The following is a 25,305-nucleotide window of genomic DNA, read 5'->3' as shown; positions in this document are numbered from 1 at the left end:
TATATATATTTATCTATGAAAAACATATAGTCTTCGTTGAGTGTGTTGATGTATGTATATTTGCCACCTATTAGGGTGGCAATCGCCCTTCATTGGATCACTCGAATTTCCGTTTGGAGGGCCAGAGAACAGACTAGAGACGACTTCCGCTTATTTCGAATCAGAATGATAATTTCCGCTCGTACGATATTCCCCTCGCTCTCTCGTTCCTTCTCGTAATTGATATAGAGAGACAACGTGTATAAAAATTTAAGTAAATTCTAATTCTACATAAAATGGGGAAACAAATAAATATCCAATTGTTTTGACAGGGAAGTCAATACAAGATGTAAAAAAAGAAAAGATATGTTCGATATAAAAAAGACTTGTTAAGAGAAAAAGTTTGTGTCAGGTCCAATTTTTTTAAATATTGAGAAATACTGAAAAATGTATTGAAAGAATACTCTCTCTTATTACAAGTTTATCATTACACATTTTGATAATTACATTACACAGGCTCGCTGAAAATCGCGGAAAAACTTGGTGCAGCCGAGAGAGAGAGAGAGAGAGAGACTTGGAAAATAATTTTGTACAGTTAATTACATCTCCATCTCTCGAGTGACGTTTCATGCTCGAAGAGGATCGCCACTTATTTTTGTATCTCGTTTGTTGTATAATATATGATCTGCGATTTTCTTACATTATGTGTATAGAATTGTGAGCGTAATGTAGCAAAGTAAGGAAGATTATATTGTAAAAAAGTGTCGTGGAAGATGATCAATTCAGACGGAGCGATCGAGGATTAACAATAATTTCTTCGTTAATTATTCTCATTACAAATTGTTCTCACTGAAGGCAGTTCTGAAGTCTTATGCGGGCGCAAACTTAATTTTGTCTGCTATCATTATATAATTTCTTAACATATCAATGACCGGATAAAATATTGATTTGTAATAAAACGGGTTTTATCTCGTTCCGTTATATGAAAATTAATTTTATTAAGGAGGCACACCCGTTTGAACCTTCGAAAAATGAGTACATTTCTAAATTTTTTTGCAGCGTAAAGATTTGATAAAAATTTTTTTTCTTTTACAATATTAATACAATATTATTAAATATTCAAATAAAAATTTCCAGCTTAAAAAATATTTTTTTTTTTAAACGATTTGATAAAAACTTTTTTTTTTTACAATATTAATACAATATTATTAAGTATTCAAATAAAAATTTCCAGCTTAAAAAATATTTTTTTTTTTTAAGTTTTGCGAATATTTGCAGATTTATATTTTCATGCACAGTATGCATGAAAACATTCGTTTATCATATCAGAAATCAAAAATACAAGTTTCTTTTTATTAAACATATTCATAGCTATCTGCTATCCATAATAACGTTTTTTTTCAAAATTTTTAAAAATAGGAAAATGGCGGCATGTTGAAAAAAAGTTTCGGTTTTAAAAAAAAAGGTCCATCTTTTTTTTGTTTACAAATAAAAATTATGCGATTGCACACTGTGCATGAAAATATAAATCTGCAAATATTCGCATAACTTCAAAAAAAGAAAAATTTTTAAGCTGGAAATTTTTATTTAAGCATTTAATAATATTGTATTAATATTGTAAAAAAATAAGAAGTTTTCATCAAGTCGTTGCGCTGCAAAAAATCTAGAAAATGTACTCATTTTTCGAGAGTTCAAACGAGTATGCCTCTTTAAATTTGTTACACGATGACAAACGCTGCAAATACATAATGATGTATTAAATTTAATCAATTAAAATTTGAACTTTTCTTTCATCATGTCTTTCTAAAAGAATTCCAGAATATTGTCAGTACTCGATCGCAAAGTCGCCTGCAGTCGACGACCGTCTACAGGGTGATTCAAATGACACCGTCGTCGTATATTTCTGGATAGATTCGAACGTACGGTGTCATTTATAACGATGCCACCCGGTACGAAGGGTTGATCGCCAAAGAGGTCTTCTAGTCCCTCATCGGATAATTCCGAAAAGTTATCCCCGCTGCGTATCTATCCCTCTGATGTACTACGATTTCTATCGCCCCCGCCCACCTACTGAATAATTGTCAAACGGCACGTATATCGCGTGCCGTTCGCGGCGAAAGTCGTGCGTCTTTGTATCTACCTTTGTTGTAATAAAAAGGGACGAATAATGACCGTTATATAAAAGCGACTGTCGTTAGAAAGCCGGCGAGGCCTTGGCGCGCGTCGGCATTCTCAGCCTGTTTATTTTCCTATATTTATTTACGCACACATACTTTTTCATCCACGCACCCACGCGAATCACTAGTTTCTTTCTTTCATTCTGTGCCGGCGATGTATTTCGATCCGAGAAGATGAGAATCGACAAACGAGAGGAAAATAAAATACTTTTGTCGCGTGCATCTCCCACAAATTGATTGTCAAAATAGATGCATCGGATTTAAATTATTTCGCGGGCAAAAAACATTACGATGACGTTCGTAATTTCCACTACGTAACGCGTTTCACAATTTCGTTTCCATTCGCTTTCGAGTTTCCTTTCCGTGCGCGGATCTCGCTCTCGTTCGTGAAAAACTCGTTAATTATCCCGCGTTTTCGCAAGATCAAACAGGCAGAGATGGCGCATATTCTCACATACATATGTGTGCGATATCATGCTAGTCTTTTTTTTTTCCAAATGAAATATGCCAGAAATTCATGAGCCGCGATTGTTACACGATCTCCCCGGGAAAGTGGCCAGGCACAGAAGCTCGTTTGTATTTTGTGAGAAGACGAGAAACTTGTCCGATAAAATGTCGAACAAGGAAATGCGAAAGGAGAAAAAAAAGAGAACATTTTTTTTATAAAAATATACGCGTCCCTCTCTCTAATTGTTATTTAAACCTTTTTTTTTTCTTTTCTCGAACCGGAAGTAACGGTGTCTCAGATTTCCGTGTCTATAAGTAATGTTTCTTTCGTACTTTTTGCGTGACTAACGTATGTGTATTTGAGATCCACGTTTACATAACGGCCATCGCGGTGCACTCTACTCCAATGTTTATTCATTTAGTTATTTACGTATAAACCCGTGCGTTTACATCACCGCCCACTTATACTATACTCGTTCGCATATAATTTTCGTTCCGCACGTTTGCGTAAAATTGATAGCTATCAGTCTCGCGAAAAGAATCGAGGATGATCCACTTACGACTTTTGCGCGACTACGTAAAATCCCGTACACAGTTCTGCGAGTCAATAATTCATTATTTGCAACCGCGAAAATAAAAGTAAACATTTCCGTTCTCCTTTTCTTTCCGCGAAATGGGTTTTCAGTCTGTAAATATACATATGTAAAAGATATTGCTTATATATCTGTTTCGATTCCATTACATCGGAGAAGTCGTCGCGATGCGAACTTTCACTCATTATAGCTGTTTTAGCAATTTATTTTTAAATTAGGATATATATACGCGAAAAGAAGAACGTTCGGCATAAATGATTCTCATAAAAATTTATTAAAACTATCGCTTTTCGAGTATGCTAGATAAATTTGTTCCGGGAAGATAAATAAATTTCAAATTTCTTTCACATCTTACCCGTGGATGGCGAAAGAGAAACATCACAGCATCCGTGACCGAGAAAACGCCCGCAATTTTAGAATCAACCCGATATATTATTGAAACGAACACACACAGCAGTCCAAGAAGACAGAACGTTATATCGTCGACAAAAAACAGCGACTTGTCCGAGGCGAAACTCGTCGGCGGTAGTTGTTATTCGCTTTAATGTAACGTATTCATTATAATCTATATATGCGCTGCGTAGTTACGCAGTCGACTGGGATACATAATAGGTAGGTACACGCATGGAAAACGCACGCGTGCGTCGCGTCATTGTCGCTTATTTGGAGCGCTTTGATGCATTGCCGACGACGTGAAGCTCGTTAAATTTTAGCATGTGTTTGAATGCCCGGACAATCATGCGTAAAAATCAGTCTATCGTTCACGAAGAAAGAGAGAGAGAGAGAGACGAAGAATGTCCTCGTGCCTCGTCGCACATTCGACGAGGCGGATTTGATTTACGCTAAAACGACGGCTAGAAACGAAAGGCAGATCACTATCGACGAACAGAAACGAAAGGTTTAAGCGAAGAATCGACAGAATACACGACGTTGGTCGCGTATAATGAAAGGTCAACGCGTGTCGTGCGGTTTCAAGTTCGTTTGGCGCGAATACGATATCGAAGTGCGATTATGCCAGCTGAACATTTAAATGTCGACGATACGGAGAGCAACCTGTGCATTTCGATTCTCTTTGTCTTTTGAGTAGAGATCAAACATTCTTGTCGAATGAAAGAATAGAATGGGATTAGCAGGGATCTTTAAATTCGGCGAAGAAAGTAATGTTTTTCGTATAAAAAAAAGTGATACTACACGTAAATAATATTAAAGTACATAATATCTGTTTCAATGAACTGGAAATACGCATATCTTCTTTAGGATACGATCTACATCGAATAAAGAGAAGGGTACCGTTCCCAAAATTTTGACGTTGTAATAGAGCACTTCTCACGAATGATAATCAACAGAGGACACTGCAACGGTTGGAAACGGTTTCATATGTAACGAGCAGAACGGTCTCGGCATTATTATCACGATAAGGAACCGTTTCGAATGCGAATCGAAGAGACGCAACACGTGTTGAACTTATAAGAAAAAAAAAAAAAAACAGCCAACGATATTGAAGTAACGTTTCGTTCATAGTAGATCCAAGATTGACTATTATTGATGAAACAGGAAGAAATAACCGAGAGAGAAAAAGATAGATAGACAGAGAGAGAGAGAAAGAGAGAGAGAGAGAGAGAGGAAGGGAGAGAGGGGGAGAGAGAGAGAGAGCGAGTTCTTATAAATCATAATCTCGTCAAAACATTTATTGCCCGTCTTATTTTTCATACGCCTTTAACGTTCGATTTGCAAGAATCGAGCGAGTGGCCTTGATAACCACCGGTACCGGCCACGTGGTTCGAGGAGAAACAGGCACGTGATTAATATTGCGGTGCTCAATCGGCCGAGATCGATCGACGGATCCATTCTAGTCATAAACTAGATCACCCGGATTTCAATCATCGTTTTTCTAACGCGCATTCGATCAAAGAATCGGATTTAAAATTAGATCTCTCTTTCTCTGTCACTTTTGTTTCTCCTTATTCTAAATCCTGTGAAAAACACTAAAAAAGTTGATGATTTATCTTACAACGGGCAGTGGAGGAAGAGGGGGGAGAGGATGCGGTTCACGATCGAAGGAAAAATTGATGTTTCTTCACTTAAATTACGCAGAAGAGTTTGACGTAATCGCGATGCTATATCACTAACCGTCAAGATAAATCATCAAATTCAAAATTTTGAATTATACGACGGAATTTTATAATTTTTTTACTTGACACATGACATAAAAACAAAATCGCGCGTGTCCGGCGCTTCCGATCTATGTAAATGAATTTCGTGGCTAACGTCAATGGAAACAATTTAAAAAGCATGTCTTGCCATCTGTAACCACTCCCTTGACATATTTCATTTTGACTATTCTCTCGGGATCCTCCTTATCTTTCGAAGATACTGCAATTTATTGCAAATAAATTTCTCTTATTCCTCTCTCACGCACGAATAAAAAAATATATACTTGCATAATATAAAACTGAAAAAAAAAAAAATATATATATATATATAGTAAAAGAAGGACGAAAAAAAAAAGGGGTTTTGATGATCGCCTTCTCTTTCCTCCTTCTTAATAAGCAAATTAGCATGCACAAAACTATATGCAATTTACAATACTTTAGTTATCCGCGAAAGGAAGGAATCCATTTCCTTTTTTCTGCAAATGTTGGGTTTTTCCCCAACATTTGTCTAAGGCCGGGGGTGTTACGTCCTGGCGATTCCACGATTCCTTCCTTTATATATATAATATATAAAGGACAAAAGTATATCAAACAAGAAAAGGGATTGAAAAAAATCATTATTTCACCGACGAAGCACGCGTTAAAAACTGGCGGAAACGTTAAAGCGCCAAGACCGACAATGTCATCAGCCTTTCATGAAATATATATATGTATATATATAATTACACGTATGCAAAGGAACGCGTGTGCCACCATCCGTTATTGAACTGGCGGTTTGTGACGTCAACGGTTCCATTGATCTCACTCACGTGTGCCCGTCAATGCGAGAGTTCATTGGGCGAATAGCGGGAATCACAGGGACCATTCAAAATACCTCCATGCTCAAATAATACGCTAGATCGGGACCCCGATTACAATAGACCAGTTTCTATTTATGAAATGGGAGGAAGGGGAGGAGTTATTTGCACGACAATATTCGTGAGGCTGAGGAAAATAGCGATAAGGTGAGGCCGGAAAGGCCAAAGACGGAACAACGACATATACGAGCAACGGCAACAAAGTTATACCCGCGACATATGTTCAGGTCGCTAATATGGAAGTGCTCAGGGTTAAACCTCTCGGCGACAGAGAGCTCTTTCAGTATGCGACGAGACATCTCTCGGTACGGTTCGTGAGCGTCGTCGAGCGTGCGTCGTAAAATACGTCGTGCTTTATATCGCGACGACCGTCAGTGAGCAAAGGAAACAGGGATGAACGAGAAGGATCTTCAGCTGGCCAAGGCGATGGTCGACGCGAAACTGGGCGAGAACGCGCCCAAGAAAAACGCCGTGTCTCGTATGCATGACAAACAGCAAACCTTCCGGTAAGAATTATCCTCGGATCATCCTTCCCGAACACTTTCCCAAAGTATTAATCGCGATTTTTTTCCTTTTACGTAAATTTTACTTATTTTGGAGTAATCTTCATACTTGGGAGGTTATTTTTATAATTCGAAAAATTGACGACGCGAAATTTGTATACGATCGCATATACTTCGATTCGCGTCCGCGAGAGCGATTTATGCGACGTTTGCGGAAGTTTGTGGCGTACTTCCGTATCTCAAAAATTTTTCCGGGAAAGTTTGAGTCACGCCCAGAGTCGAAAATTTCCGCGTTAATCAATCGGAATGTACGCTCACGACAAAATGGAATAATTTTATAGATACACACAAAAAAAGGAACAAAACACAGCTTTCTCTAATCAATCTTAAGGACGTATTCATTATAAATTCGTCTATAACGCGCATTAGATATCGACGAGAGTACGATGATCAGCGTATCAGCTGTTTTATCATTGATCCAAGTTCAATATTAGATATCTATCTATTATTATGGCATTTGGCTCAAATATTAAAATATCCAGAATTTTTTTTGGAGCGATATTTTCGATTGTTGGGACGGAATTGAACGGTTCAAGACGATTGCGCAAACAACCATGTATATTCGATACTATCAAAAAAAAAAATATGGATATCTGTGTCAGGGCCATGAACGGATCTTGATACAGTCGCGTCTAACAATACGTTCCCTTTTGAAACTATACGCTGATCACCGGACCCGAGCGAGTGGGAAACATCTAATCGAAGACGGAATTCGATAACTTATAGTCATACGAGATTGTTATTAACGCGGAATCTTGACGAACGTTAATGCGATTATTTAGAAATTGTTATCAATGAAAATTTTATAACAATTTTATTTTTCTCTTGAAGCAACTTGCGGTCCGAGTTAACGGTCGATCAAGCCGAGACGGTGGAATGTAATACGCGAAGGTAATACAGTTCTTTAAAGCTCTGTTGAGCGATGATTGTAGCTAGCGCCAACTGGTAAAACCTGCATGTGAACGTTTTCCTTTACCTGTTGAACGTAGTCGTGTTTCATTGGTATAGTCACTATAGTCGTGTCCTTGTAGAATATATAATATTGTGTCGTTATCGCTTCTTGTAATGTTATCTAATCATTTGAACAATCTGTCACGCAATACAGATTTTTTTTACATTCTGAACGCTTATAAAAATAATTCAGAATTGTTTGCTATCATTTGTAAATTATTTGTAAAACTTATTGAGATTGATAGTGATTTTTTGGGATCTTTAAAATTATTAATTTCTCGGATCTTATTTTTCATTCCACGCTATATATAATTTTGAATGACGAAAGGCTCTTTTGGAAATTGAAAAGATAGAGAGAGCTAGTTTCATAAATTTGTATATATCATAGATACATTCCCGTTGTCATTTCCCGTCTTTATATGTACTTCGATATCTTTATGACTCCGTTTACACGTCACACTTAATCGGGTTTAATAACATCCATAGTTCTAAGGCTGGCCAATCACAGTCATTCCATTCTTCAGAGGAATAGCTGTGATTGACTAATCTTAAAACTACGGATGTTTTTAAACCCGATTAAGAGTGACGTGTAAACGTTGTCTATGTGAAACTATTGAACGTAGACATACTTTGAGACCTTACGCTTTCTGAATAATTTGCATTATAATACACAATTTATTCACGCTAGAGCTACACACTTGTTTTGTCTTGATGTGGCGTAATAATGTTTCATGCTGCACTTGGCACTTCATATATTATTTCTAATCACATAAAAATTCTTGTGCTCGTCCGATCATCCGTATATGTCATGATAACAAAAACATATTATAATAACAGAAATAAATTTATTTTCTAGAAGCAAGAAAATTTAAAATAATTTTGCTGATAATTTATTTTTTGCGATTGAGTGATTATGATTTTGCATTTATTAGCTGATGCAAACCAATTAATTTCTCCGCAAAATTTTATCACGAATGCACTATTATTCTATACTTTGTCTTGGAACCAATGTGCACAGTGAGACAAAATTAAAACTATATCACACATTTGTTTTGTGAATGTATGACATTGCTCCAATATTTAGGTGTGTGTTTATCTCGGCGATAATAGTCACGTTGTTTTGCAAGTGCAATACGTATTAATCGCACACAATCGACCGCACATTTGCGTGTCTCCGCGTTCCATTACAGATTCCTTTACATTCCTTTCATTCCCAAGCTCGTCCAACATATATTATTGAGGAGTAAAAATGTATGACACGTGCGTATGGGCAACCAAATATTATCTATATATATTCAGCTGTACTTTTGGCAAATTAATATCAATATCACTGGCCAATCACGCGACACTTGACACAAACAGCGGCACGCGATCTGTTCTCGTCGATGAGACTGGGTTATCGCGGAGGTTTCCCTTATCGTGAGAAATTTTTATCTTCTTTCCTTCTCCTTCAATTCGATACAACGTGTTCGTCGAAGAATGAAATTGTTGGCTCTCAGTATAGTAGCGCCAAGTATATAGTGATGCTACGTGGTAGAAGTATTCTTTTCCAAGCGACGACGCGCATGAGAAACTCCCTTATGCATCCTGCTGTCAGGTACAGTATTTATGATAAACGTGACCCACAACTTATAATATACTCTTTTGATATGTATGATCGTGTGTCTTACATTATATATCATACGTTTATTTTCAACACCCAGAAATTATGTTTGCGATGTATGAAGCAAGGAAACTGCGATCGAACGACTCGTTTGATAAATATCAACTGGAATGGAATTTTACGCATGTTTGTTTTATGTTAGTTATCTGTAGATAATTTCGCCATAGTAGTCAATTTTAAAATGATTCTTCAGTTTGTTTTGCTTCGCTGTAGAAACTTAAACTAACATAATAGATGATGCTTTCATTTTCTCTTATATCATGGAAACCTTATAAACTCGTTAGTTACAACCTCTTTGGCAAATAGATACGAAATGAGATCATCGATTCATTGCTAATGAATAGTAACTTCAATGAATAAGTCGCTATATAATTGATCTGATTAAATTATCGTCAACATACGAGAAAAGAATCTGATCTCGTCAATTTCATCGAAAAAATTCCATGCTAAAGTTGATAATGATTTAATGTGCCATGTCATTAGCCGAATAGCAATTACGAGGACAAAAACAGCGAAAAAATAAAACAGACTTTCATTAATGAAAAAATATTTTATCCTTTGCTATCGATTTTTCTCTAATTCGTCATACATGAAATCTGACGGAAACAAAAAGAAACTGCACTGCCCGGGAATCGAACCCGGGTCGCAAGAATGGGAATCTTGCATGATGCCACTACACCAGCAGTGCTCTTGTTACTTTGGCGTTTCCTTTAGAATATATGAGACGGTCGTATTCTAGGAATATAATATTCAACAGATTAGATTGTATTTTATCAAATTTATTAAATAATTAAATTTATTAATGTTATGCAAACATGCTTATGATATTGAAACGATGCAATTTCGTTAAATTCTTATTTCTTCTTTTCGTATCTTGGTTAAAAAAAAACAATTCTGATTAAAATAATGACATTATAATAAAACGACACAAAAGAGTTTAGACTGTTACAAATTTAGACTGTTACATGTGTATATTCATTGATGAGAATATTTTAATTTAAACAATATATCAAAAATTGTAACAAAAAATTCAAAAAATAACATTGTGCGATGGCCGGGAATCGAACCCGGATCAACTGCTTGGAAGGCAACTATGCTGACCATTACACCACCATCGCACCTGATATACTATACGTTAGTAGCAAAGGAGAAGATTCATTTTAAAATAATTAATAATTACGATATTCGTCGACAGTTATTTCCTATTTTTAGAAAAAAAAAATTTTTATTTTTTAAGATATAACTGAAAATAAAAGAGTCTATCAATTTTTAGACTGTTACATGTATATATTCATTGATGAGAATATCTTAGTTTAAATAATATATCAAAAATTATAACAAAAAATTTAAAAAATAATAGCGTGCGATGGCCGGGAATCGAACCCGGATCAACTGCTTGGAAGGCAACTATGCTGACCATTACACCACCATCGCACATGGTGTACAACACGTTAATAGCAAAGGAGAATGTTCACTTTGACATAATTTAAAATTACGATATTTGTCGACAGTTTTTTTTCTATTTTTAGAAGAAAACTATTTTATTTTTTTAAATATAATTGGAAATAACTAATTAGCAACATGATTTATTCATTTATTAAAGTTTGCAACAAATTGATGATTTCATTTCGTACTTATCTGCCAAAGAGAGTTTATTGTAAGAGAGAGAGAGTGTGTATATATATATAAGAAAACAAAAATTTTTTAATGTAATAAAATAATAACGTTTTTTTTAAATATATACTAATGCTTAAAATTATTGTAAAAAGAAAATAAAAAATCGTTAGAACAAAGAAATATACTATATCAATTTTACCTAGAAAAAATTTAGTATTTGGCTTTCGTTCTGGAAAGTCAAACAATGTGTATACAGGGTGTCCCAAAGCACCCTTGACAACGCTCATGAGCAGGTAGAGCACAGTAAACTGAACAGAAAAGTCCTGTACCATTTTTTTCTATAACGCTTAATAAAGGAGTTATTATTGAATAAAGTCTGGTCAATCAGCGCCGACTTTTAGCCGGACGCACGTCAGTGAGCCGCCCGTCTGTTAGTGTGCGTCGCCGTAGCGACGGAACGCTCACGCACACTACGAGGCGCGCGGCTAAAGGTCGACGCTGATTGGCCAGACGTTATTCAATAATAACTCCTTTATTAAGCGTTATAAAAAAAAATGTTACAGGACTTTTCTGTTCAGTTTACTGTGCTCTACTTGCTCACGAGTGTTGTCAAGGGTGCTTTGGGACACCCTGTATATCGGACTTCTCCTAAATTACAAATAAGATGTATAGGATACTACACAGATAGCAAATTCCTTAACGATTATTATTATTGACATTGGAAGAAATGAACTTACGCATTTGCTATAAATTGCCTTAATGGCGGCTTAATTGGAATAGCTTATTAAATTTTAATACTGGAGATACTTAAAGAGAGAGACATTAAAATAAATGACCATTCTTGAGAATTTTATTCTAAAAAGAGTTTTGCTTGAATTATAAAAAGATTGAATTAGTACGAGCGAAAGTAAGAACAGTTGTGGATTGTTCTATGTTTCTCATATGTGACGTAAAAACTCACTTGGTTACAAGCATGTGTAACATTATAAATTATTCAATATTGTCATGCGCGCCTCAACAGAGACTGAACATATGGCATAGACTCGATAACTGAGAAAGTACACTTGTCAGTAAAAAAATAAAACGGAGAAAGAAAGAAAGTGTTCTCCATTTCGCATATATAATATTAGAATAAATATTTTATTTATCTCTCTCTTCTGATATAAATTAAAAAATCTTGTTAATTTAATAATAAAAGTATCTTTTTTTATTGACCCAGAATGGAAATTTCATTCACCGAATTCATAATGCATTTACCTTTAAAACCTTATTGCTTTCATTGACCGGAAATGTAAGTATTGTGGGTAGAGACTTCCGGCTACTATGACATTGTCTCGAGCGGTAATCTTTACTTTGTCGAGGATGGGTAGCTTCATCATAATTCATTAAAGATAATAGCATAAAGAAGAAAAAAAGTATGTCTTCTTACACTAATTTTACGGGACCCTTCCCGATAATATAACAAATTTAATTTATAAAATAATTAATAGAAATAATACATAATTTATAGATAATATGTAGTTGTAGATAATTTATAGAAAATGAAAATTAAGAAAGATAATAAAATGATAAAAAACATATAATTTCTAAAATAAAAAACGGAATAGATTCAAAATCTCTCTCTTTCTTTCCCCCTCTCTCTGGATTTAACATTCTTAAATTTTTAATACTATTAACTAATTTTTATTTTGAGTATATATATATATACTCAAATGTATCGCGAATCGTTCGAACTCTCGACCCTTCCACGGACTTTTCAGTATCACGAGCGTGACGATAACGGGGGCACGAGGTGGTGGGGAAAAAGGCGCGCGTTAGAAAGCCCTAACTGCCTGGCTACAGCTGGTAAAATCGTTCCTCAGTAAACCTTCAGCGGTCGTCGATCGCGGTTGTTGTGCGTTGTCTGTGCCAACTTGAAGACCTCATTTCATTGTTCCCATTAATGAATAATACATTAGATTCTTTTCCTCTTCAACATGAAAAATTGTCAAAGAGAGATCGATCTTAAGATTTGTGTAAACATATAGTACGCTTCAAAAAAAGTCCAGAGAAAATAACGAAACCTTAAACCGTAATCTTCAGGAACAAAATCTTGTCGTCAAAAATGCAGTGCTGTCAATTATTATCAGAAAAATATTTTATTATTAAAAAAAATATAGTATAAATTTTGCAAATGATGTATATTATATATGTTAACGTGTGTGCTCTAAAACTTCAACGAAGATTATCTTCATAAATATATACCGTTGCCGTTTATATTAAATACAAAACTGCAAAATAACTACAAATAAATATTACAAACTGAAAACAATTTGAGCTGTATTGAGCTGCAAAGTTGCAAAAGTTGCCAGCACACCCAATACTAAACAGATAAGATAAAAAAAAATGTGACGATTACGGGCAGTGGTATCCATTATCGGTCGTCTCGTTCATCGGCAAGTGAAATTCCCCTCTTGTGCAAGTAGGTCGCAAACACATGTTAATACGAAACAAGTACATATACGACGAAGCCCGTGAGACATTCTTTCGAAAGTCGTTTTGATACGCAATTTTATTGATGGAGGACAAAAGTCCAAGGCGATCATTACCAATTATATCATTATTTCTATTAAATCTAAAACCGCCATTATACTAAAGTTCACTTAGGTGTGTGATATGTGCATAAAGTATGCGTAGAATCGCAAGTAGTTATATGTCCTTGAATATATCATTTGCATCTCGTACATGGAATGAAGTAAACGCGACACCACCGCGAACGTTACCAAGAATTATGATATACGCTTAGACGGATAGGTTTACCGCACGTACAAATCGCGTGTTCAACCATCAAGAAAGGAAGTCCTCGGATGTCAAGAGCAATTGCTATTGCGAAAGGAAGAAAGCGCACAGTTCGAAAGTAGCGCGCGGGAACCGCAATAGAGAATCGGCATCAGCAACTGATCGTTATTGAAATCAAAGTGTGCTCGAAATTAATCGCGACACCCGAAGCAACGACATTCGAATTGCGTTTGAAAGGAATTAAAAATGCTGACTTATGCGAAAGCGTCGAGGAGCTGTAACTTTGAACGAGCGATTATCTTACGGAGGTAGAATCGAAAGTAGATTCGAACTAATCGGAGAAGCAAGCTGGGAAGATCGGAAAAATTAAAGGAAATGTTTTTCGGATAATGGAAATGGTGAAGGAAAAGCCACGCAGACGAAGCGTGAGCGAGCTGCTCGACTGGAGATGCCTGGCTGGATGCAAGGACACCATCGCCAGGAACGAGAACGGTAGAGGAGAAGAACTTTTCCTGTTGGATCGTGACAGGGAACCGGAAACACGCAGGCGGAAACGATCCGGTACTTGGCCGTGAGTAAAAGTTCATCAGAAATTACGGGAGAAAAAAACAACGAAGAATGTCAGTAAACAAACCCGATTTAATCACCTTTTTCAGTCTATTTTAGACATTTTTCCACAAGGAATTTTAGCGATATTTTTTTTTACCCTATTTTTTCTACATATAAATAGAATGCAACTTATTACTTTTATCATTAGATTTTTTATTTTATATTACAGTGCAATTTTGATTACTCTTCGAGTATGCAGGCTTATGTAACGGACAACTTTTAATTAATTAATTCTAAGATAAACTTAAAATTTCCTTAGTGGTGATATACATATAATCGTGTGAAATAATATAAGCGATTTCAACCCCGATATCGTCCAACGGATCTGGCTCTCATTCAAGAGGCTCGGATTCGATTCCCGGTATAAATACAGTAGCTTCTTAGATTGTAAGCACCATCGCTTTGAATCGTGCCGTCTGTTTGGACGCATATACTCTTTCAAAACTTCCCGCAAATCTTTTCGACAGCTCATTTTTGAAACAAAATTTAAGTAGGATTACCGTTAAAAAGCTTACAAGATTAGATAAAACTTTGAATTAGTTTGATAATTTAGAGTTCAACTTGTGCGCTTTCAACAGGCTTAAAAATTGTAATTATATCTGGGAGACAATTATTGTACATATATTTTTATTTTCTGGAATTTGATTTACTTTTGGCTCTTCAATTAGATTCGCTAAAGTTTAAAATGTTACAGTGAAGATATCTTCTTACCTGGCTCTCACCCAAAAGGCTCGGATTCGATTCCCGAAAGATCTCTTATTGTTGGTTATAAAATCTAATTTTTTTATTTCAACATATAATATATCCAAATTTTTGCAAACCTAAGCGATCAACAAATGACAGCAGTGATGCTTCTAATATAACATCATTTATAAATATAATCGCATTAATTGATCGCGATATTATTTCATCGATTATTGCAAAATCGTTACTAAGTACGAGGCATCGAGCGAACACACCTTCGCTAACACGAAATCACTGACCGTTTAATTTCGCAATTATATTGAAATCACGTAATTTGATTTCAACTCGTAATGTAATACGAGACACAACACATAGTAGCTTGCTCAACACTTTTGGCATGCTACGACATTATTATCATCTTGGATACTGGATTCTGAGAAACATTAAGAAAATCGCTTATAAAATTTGTTTATTCTAATTTATTTATTTAGAATATAATGATAATTTAAACGGCCCCAAAAAGTGGTTAATTGTTTTTTAATTTGTAGATAATAAAACATTATTATAAGATGCAGAAAAAAATCATTAAAAATACAGAAAATTACAAAATTAAATATTAAATGCGATGAAAAGCTAATGATACAACTTTAAAACTTTCCTTTCAAAATTCTTCGATATTTCCCGCAAATGAAATTTATTTGATCGGATTTCTCTCGATCGCATTTCTCGATTTACCAAGAAGCCGAAACGAAAGTTGCATATGAGGGAGTTGAATGGATCTCTCGAATCAAAACAAATAGGTTGCGTGCTTGGAATTGATTAGAGTGTCCGCGCCTGCGTGCGTCGTGCTGGGCGTCACGACGCCGGCGTTTCACGACCTACGAGATCAACGTCGTCCATATCCGACACGTTCTTCCTCGTGGCGCGTCAGTGCCCAAGCGTGCCTTAATCGTGTCGGTCCCGCATCGCTCTAATTATTGCGCGAGCATCGTCTTCTCTTCCACTCTTGCTTCTTGATTTATCGTGTATCGATCGCTGAATGGACGAGGACGAATTAAGGTATCGAACAATTTCCTTCATTACTATAACTCGTATCTCGTTTCAAGAACGTACCCCATTCTTCTCTACAACATATCGGAAAATATTTGTCTTCTTTTTTTTTATTTTTTTCGGAAGGGGAACACTACGTCATTGCGAGAGAGAGATTACGTTAATTGACATTTAACTGCACGTGCATCCGAATACCCGAGAATACGCCCGCTTGAATCGCTGCAAAAGGAGCACTTTTTGTTGCTCCTTTCTTTGAGAGAACGCGTTCGAGAACCTTTCGCCGCACACACATTCCATCCCGATCCGGCTTTTGAGCTCGACGGGCTTGCGCGCGCGCATGAAGCCTCCTTCGCGCTGTCCATCGGAATTTCAGGAATTCGCGCTCGATGCAATCGATTACAGAAACGAGTGCATGCATTCTCACCGTTCTCTCGGCTGGAGGTTGGAGCCAAACGCGTCATCTTACCAGATCACTTTCCGTCAAGATCTTTGTCTCGCTCGGCGGTGGATCCCCTCGTTATATATACCTCGAGTTCCCCATCCAATCGACGTAACAATTACGACAGCGTCATATGAATGTTTAATATTTTACCCGACACGCGCGCGTGTGTTTATTATGTTTATTTTATTCATTATATTCACACACACATTATGATACGATTTCTTTTTTTACATAAAAACGTCTTTATCGTTTATAAGAAGAGCGTGTGACTGATATATTACTCAAACCGGTTATGGATTTATGAATATAATAAATGTAATGAACGTACGTCAATATATACGTCTAAACATAATGAACATGCATGCCGAATAAAAAATTATATTAAAAATTTTAATCATGCTGACAACTACATCAATCACGATTGATTCAAAAAGTTTCTTCTCCTTTTATTTATCAAATAGAATTGGAGGAAAGGTATCCAGGGAGAAACGCGAGATCGGATAGACGTCTATTGTGGCGTATGTGTATAAGTCTGAGCCATCTAGTCTAAAACAGCATCTAGAAATATCTGAATTAGATGCCATGTAATTTTATATAAATATATCTATATACATATCATCAACAACAATAATTATATCAATCGAGTCTTATGATGTGACATTTTATCCTCATATCGTAATTACTCGACTCTACTTTCAAGGATGCCGTCGCACTCGCTCTTGTAACTGTGCAAATCGCTTTCTTCACACGAAGAAAGTGTTGTTACGTCAACATGTGCGCCTCGAGCGAAAAGACAGCTACGTTGAGGAGGTATACGCGGACGACAAAAATATACCGACTTAATCGCCTCGTAGCATTAGCGACTAGAATTATCTCGGCACGTCGCCCCTTGGGAAGGTTACTACCTGCAGCATCGACACGAATCGCAATTATTACCGACCGCCAGAGATAGGGAATCTCATGATTGTGGGCGACTCGGGCGAGAGAGATTCATTCTGCGCGTGGCCATCTCGCCACTCGGTCGCTCTCTCACGTGTGTGTCCGTGTGACATTAAGAATTTAGAAAAAGAAAGAAATTCATATTCACGAATTGACCTTTCAAGATTTTCTTATCGTGTGTTCAATATTTCAATATCAGTGCGCGAGATGTCCGGTGATCCTATTTGTTTCACGCTAGTGCAATGACTCGAGAAATGACGCTCGTGAGAGTCATTTGTTTAGACATCGGGAAATTAAGTCGAAAAGACAGATCACCATCCGGCGTACGTCACAGCGGCTTCGATGGATAAAGTTTCGAACAACGTTCAAGGTTGTGAATATCGTATGACAGAGTCGGATAAATCTTTTTATGCAAATGCTTCTCTGTCCTTGACGCTAGCTCCGCTGCATTCAACTATGCGTGATGTCATATGTTTTATTTTAATTAACAGCGTTATATGAGCGTCGCGAAAATTTTCTTCTTTGCTCGAGATACGGTATAATGATAGACGGTGATAGAGCGAGAATCGTAAAATCTGTGCCTCTACGATTGATACCTTCGAGAAAAGGAAAGCTTGTCCTCGAGCGTACTTTCGATGGCTTCTCGATGAGCGAAGGACGCCTCTGTGCCATCATCTCGAAGAACGAGATCAAGATACTTAGAATTTAGGCATTCACTCCGAAATGATTAAGAACGAGTTTAGAAATCCAATCGCACAATCGCGCTCGTGAAAGTCGCGTACTTTGTAACCGTGAAATTACAGTATGTTCCAAGAGAGTCATCTGCTTAGCAATTTTCAACAGGTCGAATAAACGAAAGAAAGTTTTAAATAAGAGAAATGTATTAAGCGATTATCCTGATCCCTTAATTAAGCATAGCGGAACAAATTATATCGAAAACGTAGTGACTCGTCTTTTTTTATACACATTGCATTCTTTTAAATGTGTTGCATCGTAAATTTTGATGAGTAGCAAGACGAATTTATCCCGCTATTTAAAAGCGCGAAATTGGATTGGTATTAATTTTAGCATCCGTGATTTCTTCTTGTGTGATGGCGCGCGCGAATCTCAAAATAAACGATTTTGGCAACACTCACGTCGAAAGCATGCACAGTCCAACGCGATTGTAGCACGATACTCACATGTGTCTTACATTTTAATAACGCTCGAAGATATCAGAATTTAGCTACTCATGATGATTCTTGACATTTTATCAAATTCTCTTTTGCATTTTTTATCGGTAGCGATAAAACAATGAAATCAATAAGTCCCTGACAATTTCATCATAAATGTTTTAAAATATTACGTGCACACTGTTGCTTTTTGCTCTTGTAAAGAAGTTTTTTATCATCTAATGATAAGATGACGGATCAGATTTCGCTCTTGCATGACAGTGACGTCACAGCACAATATGACTTCGTTTGCGATGTCGTCGAGCTGCAAGATGATGGATCGAACGATTCGTCGATGGAGAGTAATCCACGAAATCGCGTACTCAGGTAGATCATTTCCGATAATTTTTTTCTGCCACGAGCGATAAGAAAGCAATTTCGACGTGTAGCGATTAGTAATTCATAATTCATTGCCGCGCGATAAGAAATTTTAAAACCCGACGTATTGTGTTTGTACGAATTATATCTAAGATAATATTTAATATGTGTGTGTATATATACACAGTCTCGTGTCAAGTTATAACTTTCGCGCCGACGTCGACTACACTCGGTTACAACGCGAAGATTGTGGAATGAAGTTGCGACTGAAGAACTGTTTTTATACTAAAATGTATTTTCCTCATCAAGTGCGCGTCCATAATTTCTGTTAAGCCATAAAATTAATGCGGCTTAGGTTGCAACACGATAAAGAGTCGGGAAAAAAAATTATCTAGTATATTAAAATGCATTGTAATTGCAGCTTATTTATATATTGATAAGTAACAATAATTACTATGAAGTAATAATTACCTTGAGTCAACGTTATCGTGAACAATACGCAGAACGCATGCGCAACTGATTACGTATAAATATTAATTCTTACGGTCATTAATATGCACATACTTGATAATACATCATTTTAAAGTACAATTAAAAGATAGAACGCAACGTAATCGTTAAAAAAACTCCAAGTTTCCAGTTTTTTTTTTTTTTACTTTACTTTTATTTTTCTCTATATAACTTTTTTCAAAATATATTAATGAAAAGGAGTTATTTTTCGATATGAGGAAGCGATTGCTTCGGTACTTTTCCCATTCACCAGAGAATAGATGAGAAAGAAACGAATATATATATAATATATATAAGAAGGGATCATACGAAGGTCAGAGTCTTGAGTTGAATAAACTTGCATTTTTTCCCGGTACCTTCACTCGATGAAATTAGTAGGGATTACACAGCGAATCTGATGACATTTCTCGTGTCTAATACATTTGTTTGTCTTTTTCGTTTTTACAGAAGAACGAGAAGCCTAAACGCACCCAGTCCTGTTCAAACATTCGGGCCATGTGGGCGTATCATGAAGAATTCCGCAATGGTTATGTAAGTAATCGTATTTTTTACTTGAGACAAATTTAAAGGCGCGATTAATTATTATTTCATCGAAAATTTTTCCACCATTTCATTTTCGATCGAATAGATTTTATTATTATTCGTGCATTTTTTATTTGCATTGAAAATCGTTCTTAATGATCGCACGTACTCTCATTCTCTACGTCAGCATCGCTAAATAAATTACGGAAGAATATTTGACGATCGCGTCGCACTATTGATTAGACTTATAATATTTATAATAATCATAGATTGATTGAAAATAGTTATTAATTAATTTTTAGTGATAGAAAAGGCTGCTTAGTGCGCTTAAGTAAACTACTCGTCGAACGATATTTGCTTACTTTGGTGGGAAAAATTTTAAATTATATCTTCATTACCAAACAATCAAATTAAAATGCTAATCGCGTCGTTCATATAGTAAATGCCGAATATACTAGAAACGGTTGACCGTAAATTCATTTGCATTTCTTTCTGCAAAGAATGATGACTAAGCGCGACCAGACGGCAGTTTAAATGCATTATAATCGTTAAGATACTATCTTTTGCAATAGCTAAAAAATTTTTACGTACCTTTGAATTTTTTCGTCATTTAATTATTATACTGCCAAGTATTTTGTTATTACATCACTTAATTCTTTACATTAGCTTAATTTCAAATATTTATTTAAAATATCTATTTTGGATGATTCTAATTTTATTAGAGTGCAAATTTTATATACATATGTATAAAAAATTGGAGTCTCCACATCTATTAATTGACTTGTAACCTGCATGTTAAGAAGAATTTTGGAATCAAATGTTATAACAGTGGATGCTCCACTATAAACGGCATAAATGCATATTTTTTTTTATTTGATGGAATGTATATTCGTATAGAAAATGTTCGAGTTGTGCGCATTCTGTCTTATAACATGTTTAATTTCATATGAGAAAGTTCTCGCGTCCAGCATACTTGCATTAGAATGTGCATCAATGTCTTTACACTTTCGGGATCCGGAATTATAAGACATTTATAGGATATTTTCGGTTCGACGCATCGCGTTTAGATATTTGTGCATCCCGTCTCGAAATCCTAATATCTTGATATTTTGTAAGCGTTTAATATTCGCCAAAGATCATAAACACAATATTCAATAACAAAGTTATAGCTCATATAATTTTAAAGCGATAAAAAAAATATGGTTCTATTTAACCAATACTTACAATGTAAGAATATCTAGACACGGTGCGCCAAATTCTTTCTTAGAAGCGGAAAAGTAAAAAATTTCTCCATAGAGAGAGAGAGAGAGAGAGAGAGAGAGAGAGAGAGAGAGAGAGAGAGAGAGAGAGAGAGAGAGAGAGAGAGAGAGAGAGAGAGTGTCATGTTTCTCTTTCCCTGAAGGAAAAATTACAAGGTCTCCATTTTGGAAATGTTGAACCCTATTGTATATAGAATAATGAATTGGAGACATTGGTGATGCGATTTCCCGCGCGTGCACGTGATGTACACGCGCGCGTGCGCGATGTTTTACGCTTAAATGTCCGTCTTACTTAAGTTGCTTGGTCAGTAAGCTCGCGTCGCTCAGCCGGTGCTATCATGGTTGGAATCAAGATGTGAGTTGTTAATTAATGTGCACGATACTTTTTAATTTGCTCGCACATTACCACCTAACATTGTGCATTTTCGTCGGGGTTACAGAGAGTTATTTTTCGTTACTTAAATTTAGCGGGCGCGACTAAAGTTCCGATCGAAAGAAAAAGTCTTACATACGTACAGATTATAAGTGTTTAAGATGAATTGTTCTGAGTAAAATCTGAGATATTTTTCCTGTGAATTCATTATACATTCCTCAAATTAAATATGTCGTTCTCCCTTTTTCTTAGAGAATGTTTAAAAGTCATATAAAATATTATTAATATCATCAAGGCACGCTACATGCATTTGTTTTGATGATCCTCGTGGAAGTTCATCGGTAGTCCAACAAAATTATCAATTATGACACATAAGTATTCTAAGATTATCTGTTGAATACTTTTGTAACGGCTCATTAATATAGATATCTCCGACTCGTAATCGTAATTTTTATTGACTAAATATTCGAGATATTTGAAATGGGGAATAACAAGTTAGACGCGACTCGGATCAGTGCACGAGCAAACGCACGCGTGTTCGTTCAATTGTGTCCAGCGGTAAAAAAGATTCGCCGCGTTTAATCAACGCGTGTTGATTCTCGCAACAACGTCATACCTGATAATTGCCACCATTAAATAAGTTGTCGCGGGTTTATTTTTCCTTTTTATTGATAATTGGTCAACTATTAACCGGTTGTAAGGTACAAAAAATTATAATATCCGCGTTTTTAGAATGTTTTAAATGTCACTTTTGAAGATGAATATTTGAAGAAAAAAATATTAGTTACGCAATTTAGTCTCGTCAATTTTTTTCTTTGGTCATTTCTTCTATACGGAACATTGAATTTGCAGTCTTTCAGTCGGCGCATAAAAGACTCTCCGATGTAATACAATAACGTGATCATCATGTTAATCATAAGCGGCAATCGTAGCGTCATTGTCGGGTCATACTTTTTTACATTTCATAAGTCGTTACCTTTGTCCCTATGCTTCGATTGTTTCTTGACGGCTATAAAAGATGTAACAGTGGCCAACGAATAATTAGACGAAGCCCACAGAATCGATAGAGACATGGCAATTGATCGAGAACACGAATCTAAAATTCATTTCCCCTGGTTCCGTATAAGGTACCGTATTCTTATTTGAACTCGCAGTGAGTATCTTCTTACACGATACTCTATATAAAACATAAATTCTGGTATACAAGACACACGTGTAACAACTGAATTAACGCGATCGATTATTAGAGAGAAATATTTTTTTTTGCATTGGAGAGAAATATACAAACATCGTAACAATTTGGTTGCACAGGACCATTCAGGATCCAGCCTCCCAGAGGTTGACATGGTACAAACCACCGCTCACCGTTTTGGTCATCAAGAAAGTTCGCGACTCGTCAGTCCTGCCACCGTTTGTTCAAATGGTCACATGGCTAATACAGGTAAATGTTAATAAAATTGTTTCAATAACTTTATCTCGCGAGAAGTCGATTAGCTCTTGTTTACAGTTGATTGACGTAACAGTCCACTTTCCGTAATGGAACGTTGCAAAAAATTAATTTGCTTCATTTGCATAAAATGAAAGAAAGAAACTGTCCTCGTTACCAATCCGTATCTTCTCCACGCATTCTTAATTTCATATTAGTCTAGTTTTATATTTAATTCACATTAAAAATATATCGTCTTTTTTTTATTCACGACAATTGCACTTTGTAATGTATTAACTATATAAGCACATTGTTGACTTGTCAGACATATAAGCGTCAGGTATATGGCTGTTAGTAAAAGAGAAATCGTCCTTAACCCATGTGAACTATTATTATTCTTACATTTTCTCTAGTATTAAAAATACAGTGCCGAAAGTATGTTATTTACCTTTACTTGCTCGTATTAGATGATTAGAGTCTTAAAATTTCGTTTCCGTAATGCAGGAAAAGCGGATGGTGGTCTTTGTGGAAGCATCTGTTTTGGAAGATCCAGCCTTGGCCAGAGATCCCAGATTTCAAGGTGTTCGCGACAAATTACAGACTTTTAGAGACGGCACGGATGAATTGCAGGTAATAATTTTCTCCATTTGACATTTACAAGTTATCGTTTGTTATAATTTTTTACGATGTTTCTCATCAAATAAAATATGAAACTAAAAATTTACTTACATATTTACGAATCGAATTTGATGCAGTTATTTATCGTATGATAAAAAATAAGCAATCTAATTTTGTATGCCACAAATAATTATATTATTAAAAAACAATGAAATTTACACTAATTTATCAATATCTTTGCTCTTATATTAATAAGATGTCTAATTTTTTTATTTTTAGGATCGAATTGACTTTATTGTCTGCTTGGGAGGCGACGGCACACTCCTTTATGCCAGTCTGTTGTTCCAACAATCAGTGCCACCTGTAATGGCATTTCACCTTGGTTCCTTAGGATTTCTCACCCCTTTCGAGTTCGACAATTTTCAGGAGCAAGTGACCAACGTTCTCGAAGGTTAGCTGTCAATTTATTCGATTATTCGTAGTTTTTCGTGTATAGTCAAGCTTATAACTTTTCGCTTCTCGGCACCAGGTCATGCAGCTTTAACCTTGAGGAGTCGTCTAAGATGCATCATCATGCGCAAGAACGAAGAGGGTCAACCGACTGAACCACCCACTAATCTCCTGGTATTGAATGAAGTTGTGGTAGATAGAGGACCCTCGCCTTACCTATCGAACATTGATCTATTCATCGACGGCAAACACGTGACGAGCGTCCAGGGTGACGGCTTGATCGTGAGCACGCCAACCGGATCAACTGCCTACGCGGTCGCCGCTGGAGCCAGCATGATTCATCCTTCAGTTCCTGCCATCATGATTACTCCGATCTGCCCTCACTCTTTGTCCTTCAGGCCGATCGTCGTACCTGCCGGCGTCGAGCTCAAGGTAGCTTTTTAAACTTTTCGACGCCAATCGACACGTTAATTTAGTTTACACCAGATATCGTGATGGCTGAATTAAAATTTCTGAATAATTCAGAAATTAACATCCTTTTCAGCTCACGTCTATAAAGTTAGACACATGCTCTGTTTGTTCCTTTTAAGATTTATAACAGGCATTATTTAATTAATTTACTCGATGCAGCAATTTCGCGTAAATCGATAAAGAGTTCTTTTACCGCGCCCCGAGATGTATGGACCATGTCAATATCCCATAAAAGGAAACCTGGTTCAGATGAATGTCGCCCACATTCCCAGACCGTGCGCTGCCCCAAAGTTTTCACTCAAAAGTTTTCAAAATACCAGAATTTATCGGAAATTACTCGTTTCTTTGTATAAAACTGTGATCAAAGAAAAAAAATTGTTTCCATGATAATAAGAGAGGTGAATAAATTCCTAAATAATTAAATATATTAATTTATCAAGGTTTTAAATTTTTACACTTACAAGCATTTTTCAAAAAACGCTAAAATACGTTTCTCCTTACGCATCAGTGATTTTAGAATGATAATGTAACGGAATCCATAGAAAAAAATTCAATAAGCAGCGTGACAAGTATTTTAACAAAGTTGGTTAAAGATGAAAAAAAATTGATGCGTCATTTCGAGCCTAACGAGCCGCGACGGTACCG

The 25,305-nt window shown here is 36.0% G+C and overlaps 1 protein-coding gene and 3 non-coding genes across 12 annotated transcripts in view; 1 reads left to right on the top strand and 3 right to left on the bottom strand.

Moving 5' to 3' along the window:
• Window positions 1–6,489: 6,489 nt before the first annotated feature.
• LOC115246133 (NAD kinase-like) overlaps window positions 6,490–25,305 on the top strand; it is a 25,048-nt gene continuing 6,232 nt past the window's right edge. Inside the window, exons 1-7 of one of the 9 annotated variants that reach the window (XM_029824762.1) lie at window positions 6,490–6,712; window positions 7,601–7,660; window positions 19,989–20,072; window positions 23,007–23,136; window positions 23,626–23,751; window positions 24,019–24,190; window positions 24,269–24,621. In XM_029824762.1, coding sequence (XP_029680622.1) covers window positions 6,600–6,712; window positions 7,601–7,660; window positions 19,989–20,072; window positions 23,007–23,136; window positions 23,626–23,751; window positions 24,019–24,190; window positions 24,269–24,621 — 1,038 coding nt within the window. In that variant the 5' untranslated portion in view covers window positions 6,490–6,599. Of the gene's footprint in view, window positions 6,713–7,600; window positions 7,661–8,752; window positions 9,318–12,872; window positions 14,350–15,863; window positions 16,131–17,198; window positions 19,041–19,988; window positions 20,073–21,612; window positions 21,678–22,525; window positions 22,823–23,006; window positions 23,137–23,625; window positions 23,752–24,018; window positions 24,191–24,268; window positions 24,622–25,305 lie in introns of those variants that run through there. The other 8 variants (XM_029824764.1, XM_029824766.1, XM_029824767.1 and 5 more) reach the window with 8 other exon arrangements.
• On the bottom strand, window positions 10,001–10,071 carry Trnag-ccc. Its single transcript has one exon. It is a non-coding gene; the product is annotated as a tRNA-Gly (tRNA).
• On the bottom strand, window positions 10,430–10,501 carry Trnag-ucc. The gene has a single exon. It is a non-coding gene; the product is annotated as a tRNA-Gly (tRNA).
• Trnag-ucc lies at window positions 10,746–10,817 on the bottom strand. Its single transcript has one exon. It is a non-coding gene; the product is annotated as a tRNA-Gly (tRNA).

The sequence above is a fragment of the Formica exsecta genome, unplaced genomic scaffold (genome assembly GCF_003651465.1).
Source record: "Formica exsecta isolate Colony F162 unplaced genomic scaffold, ASM365146v1 scaffold139, whole genome shotgun sequence".
NCBI classification, from domain to species: domain Eukaryota; kingdom Metazoa; phylum Arthropoda; class Insecta; order Hymenoptera; family Formicidae; genus Formica; species Formica exsecta.
Note: the sequence above shows the minus strand (reverse complement) of the source record. Positions and strands in the feature narration are given on the sequence as shown.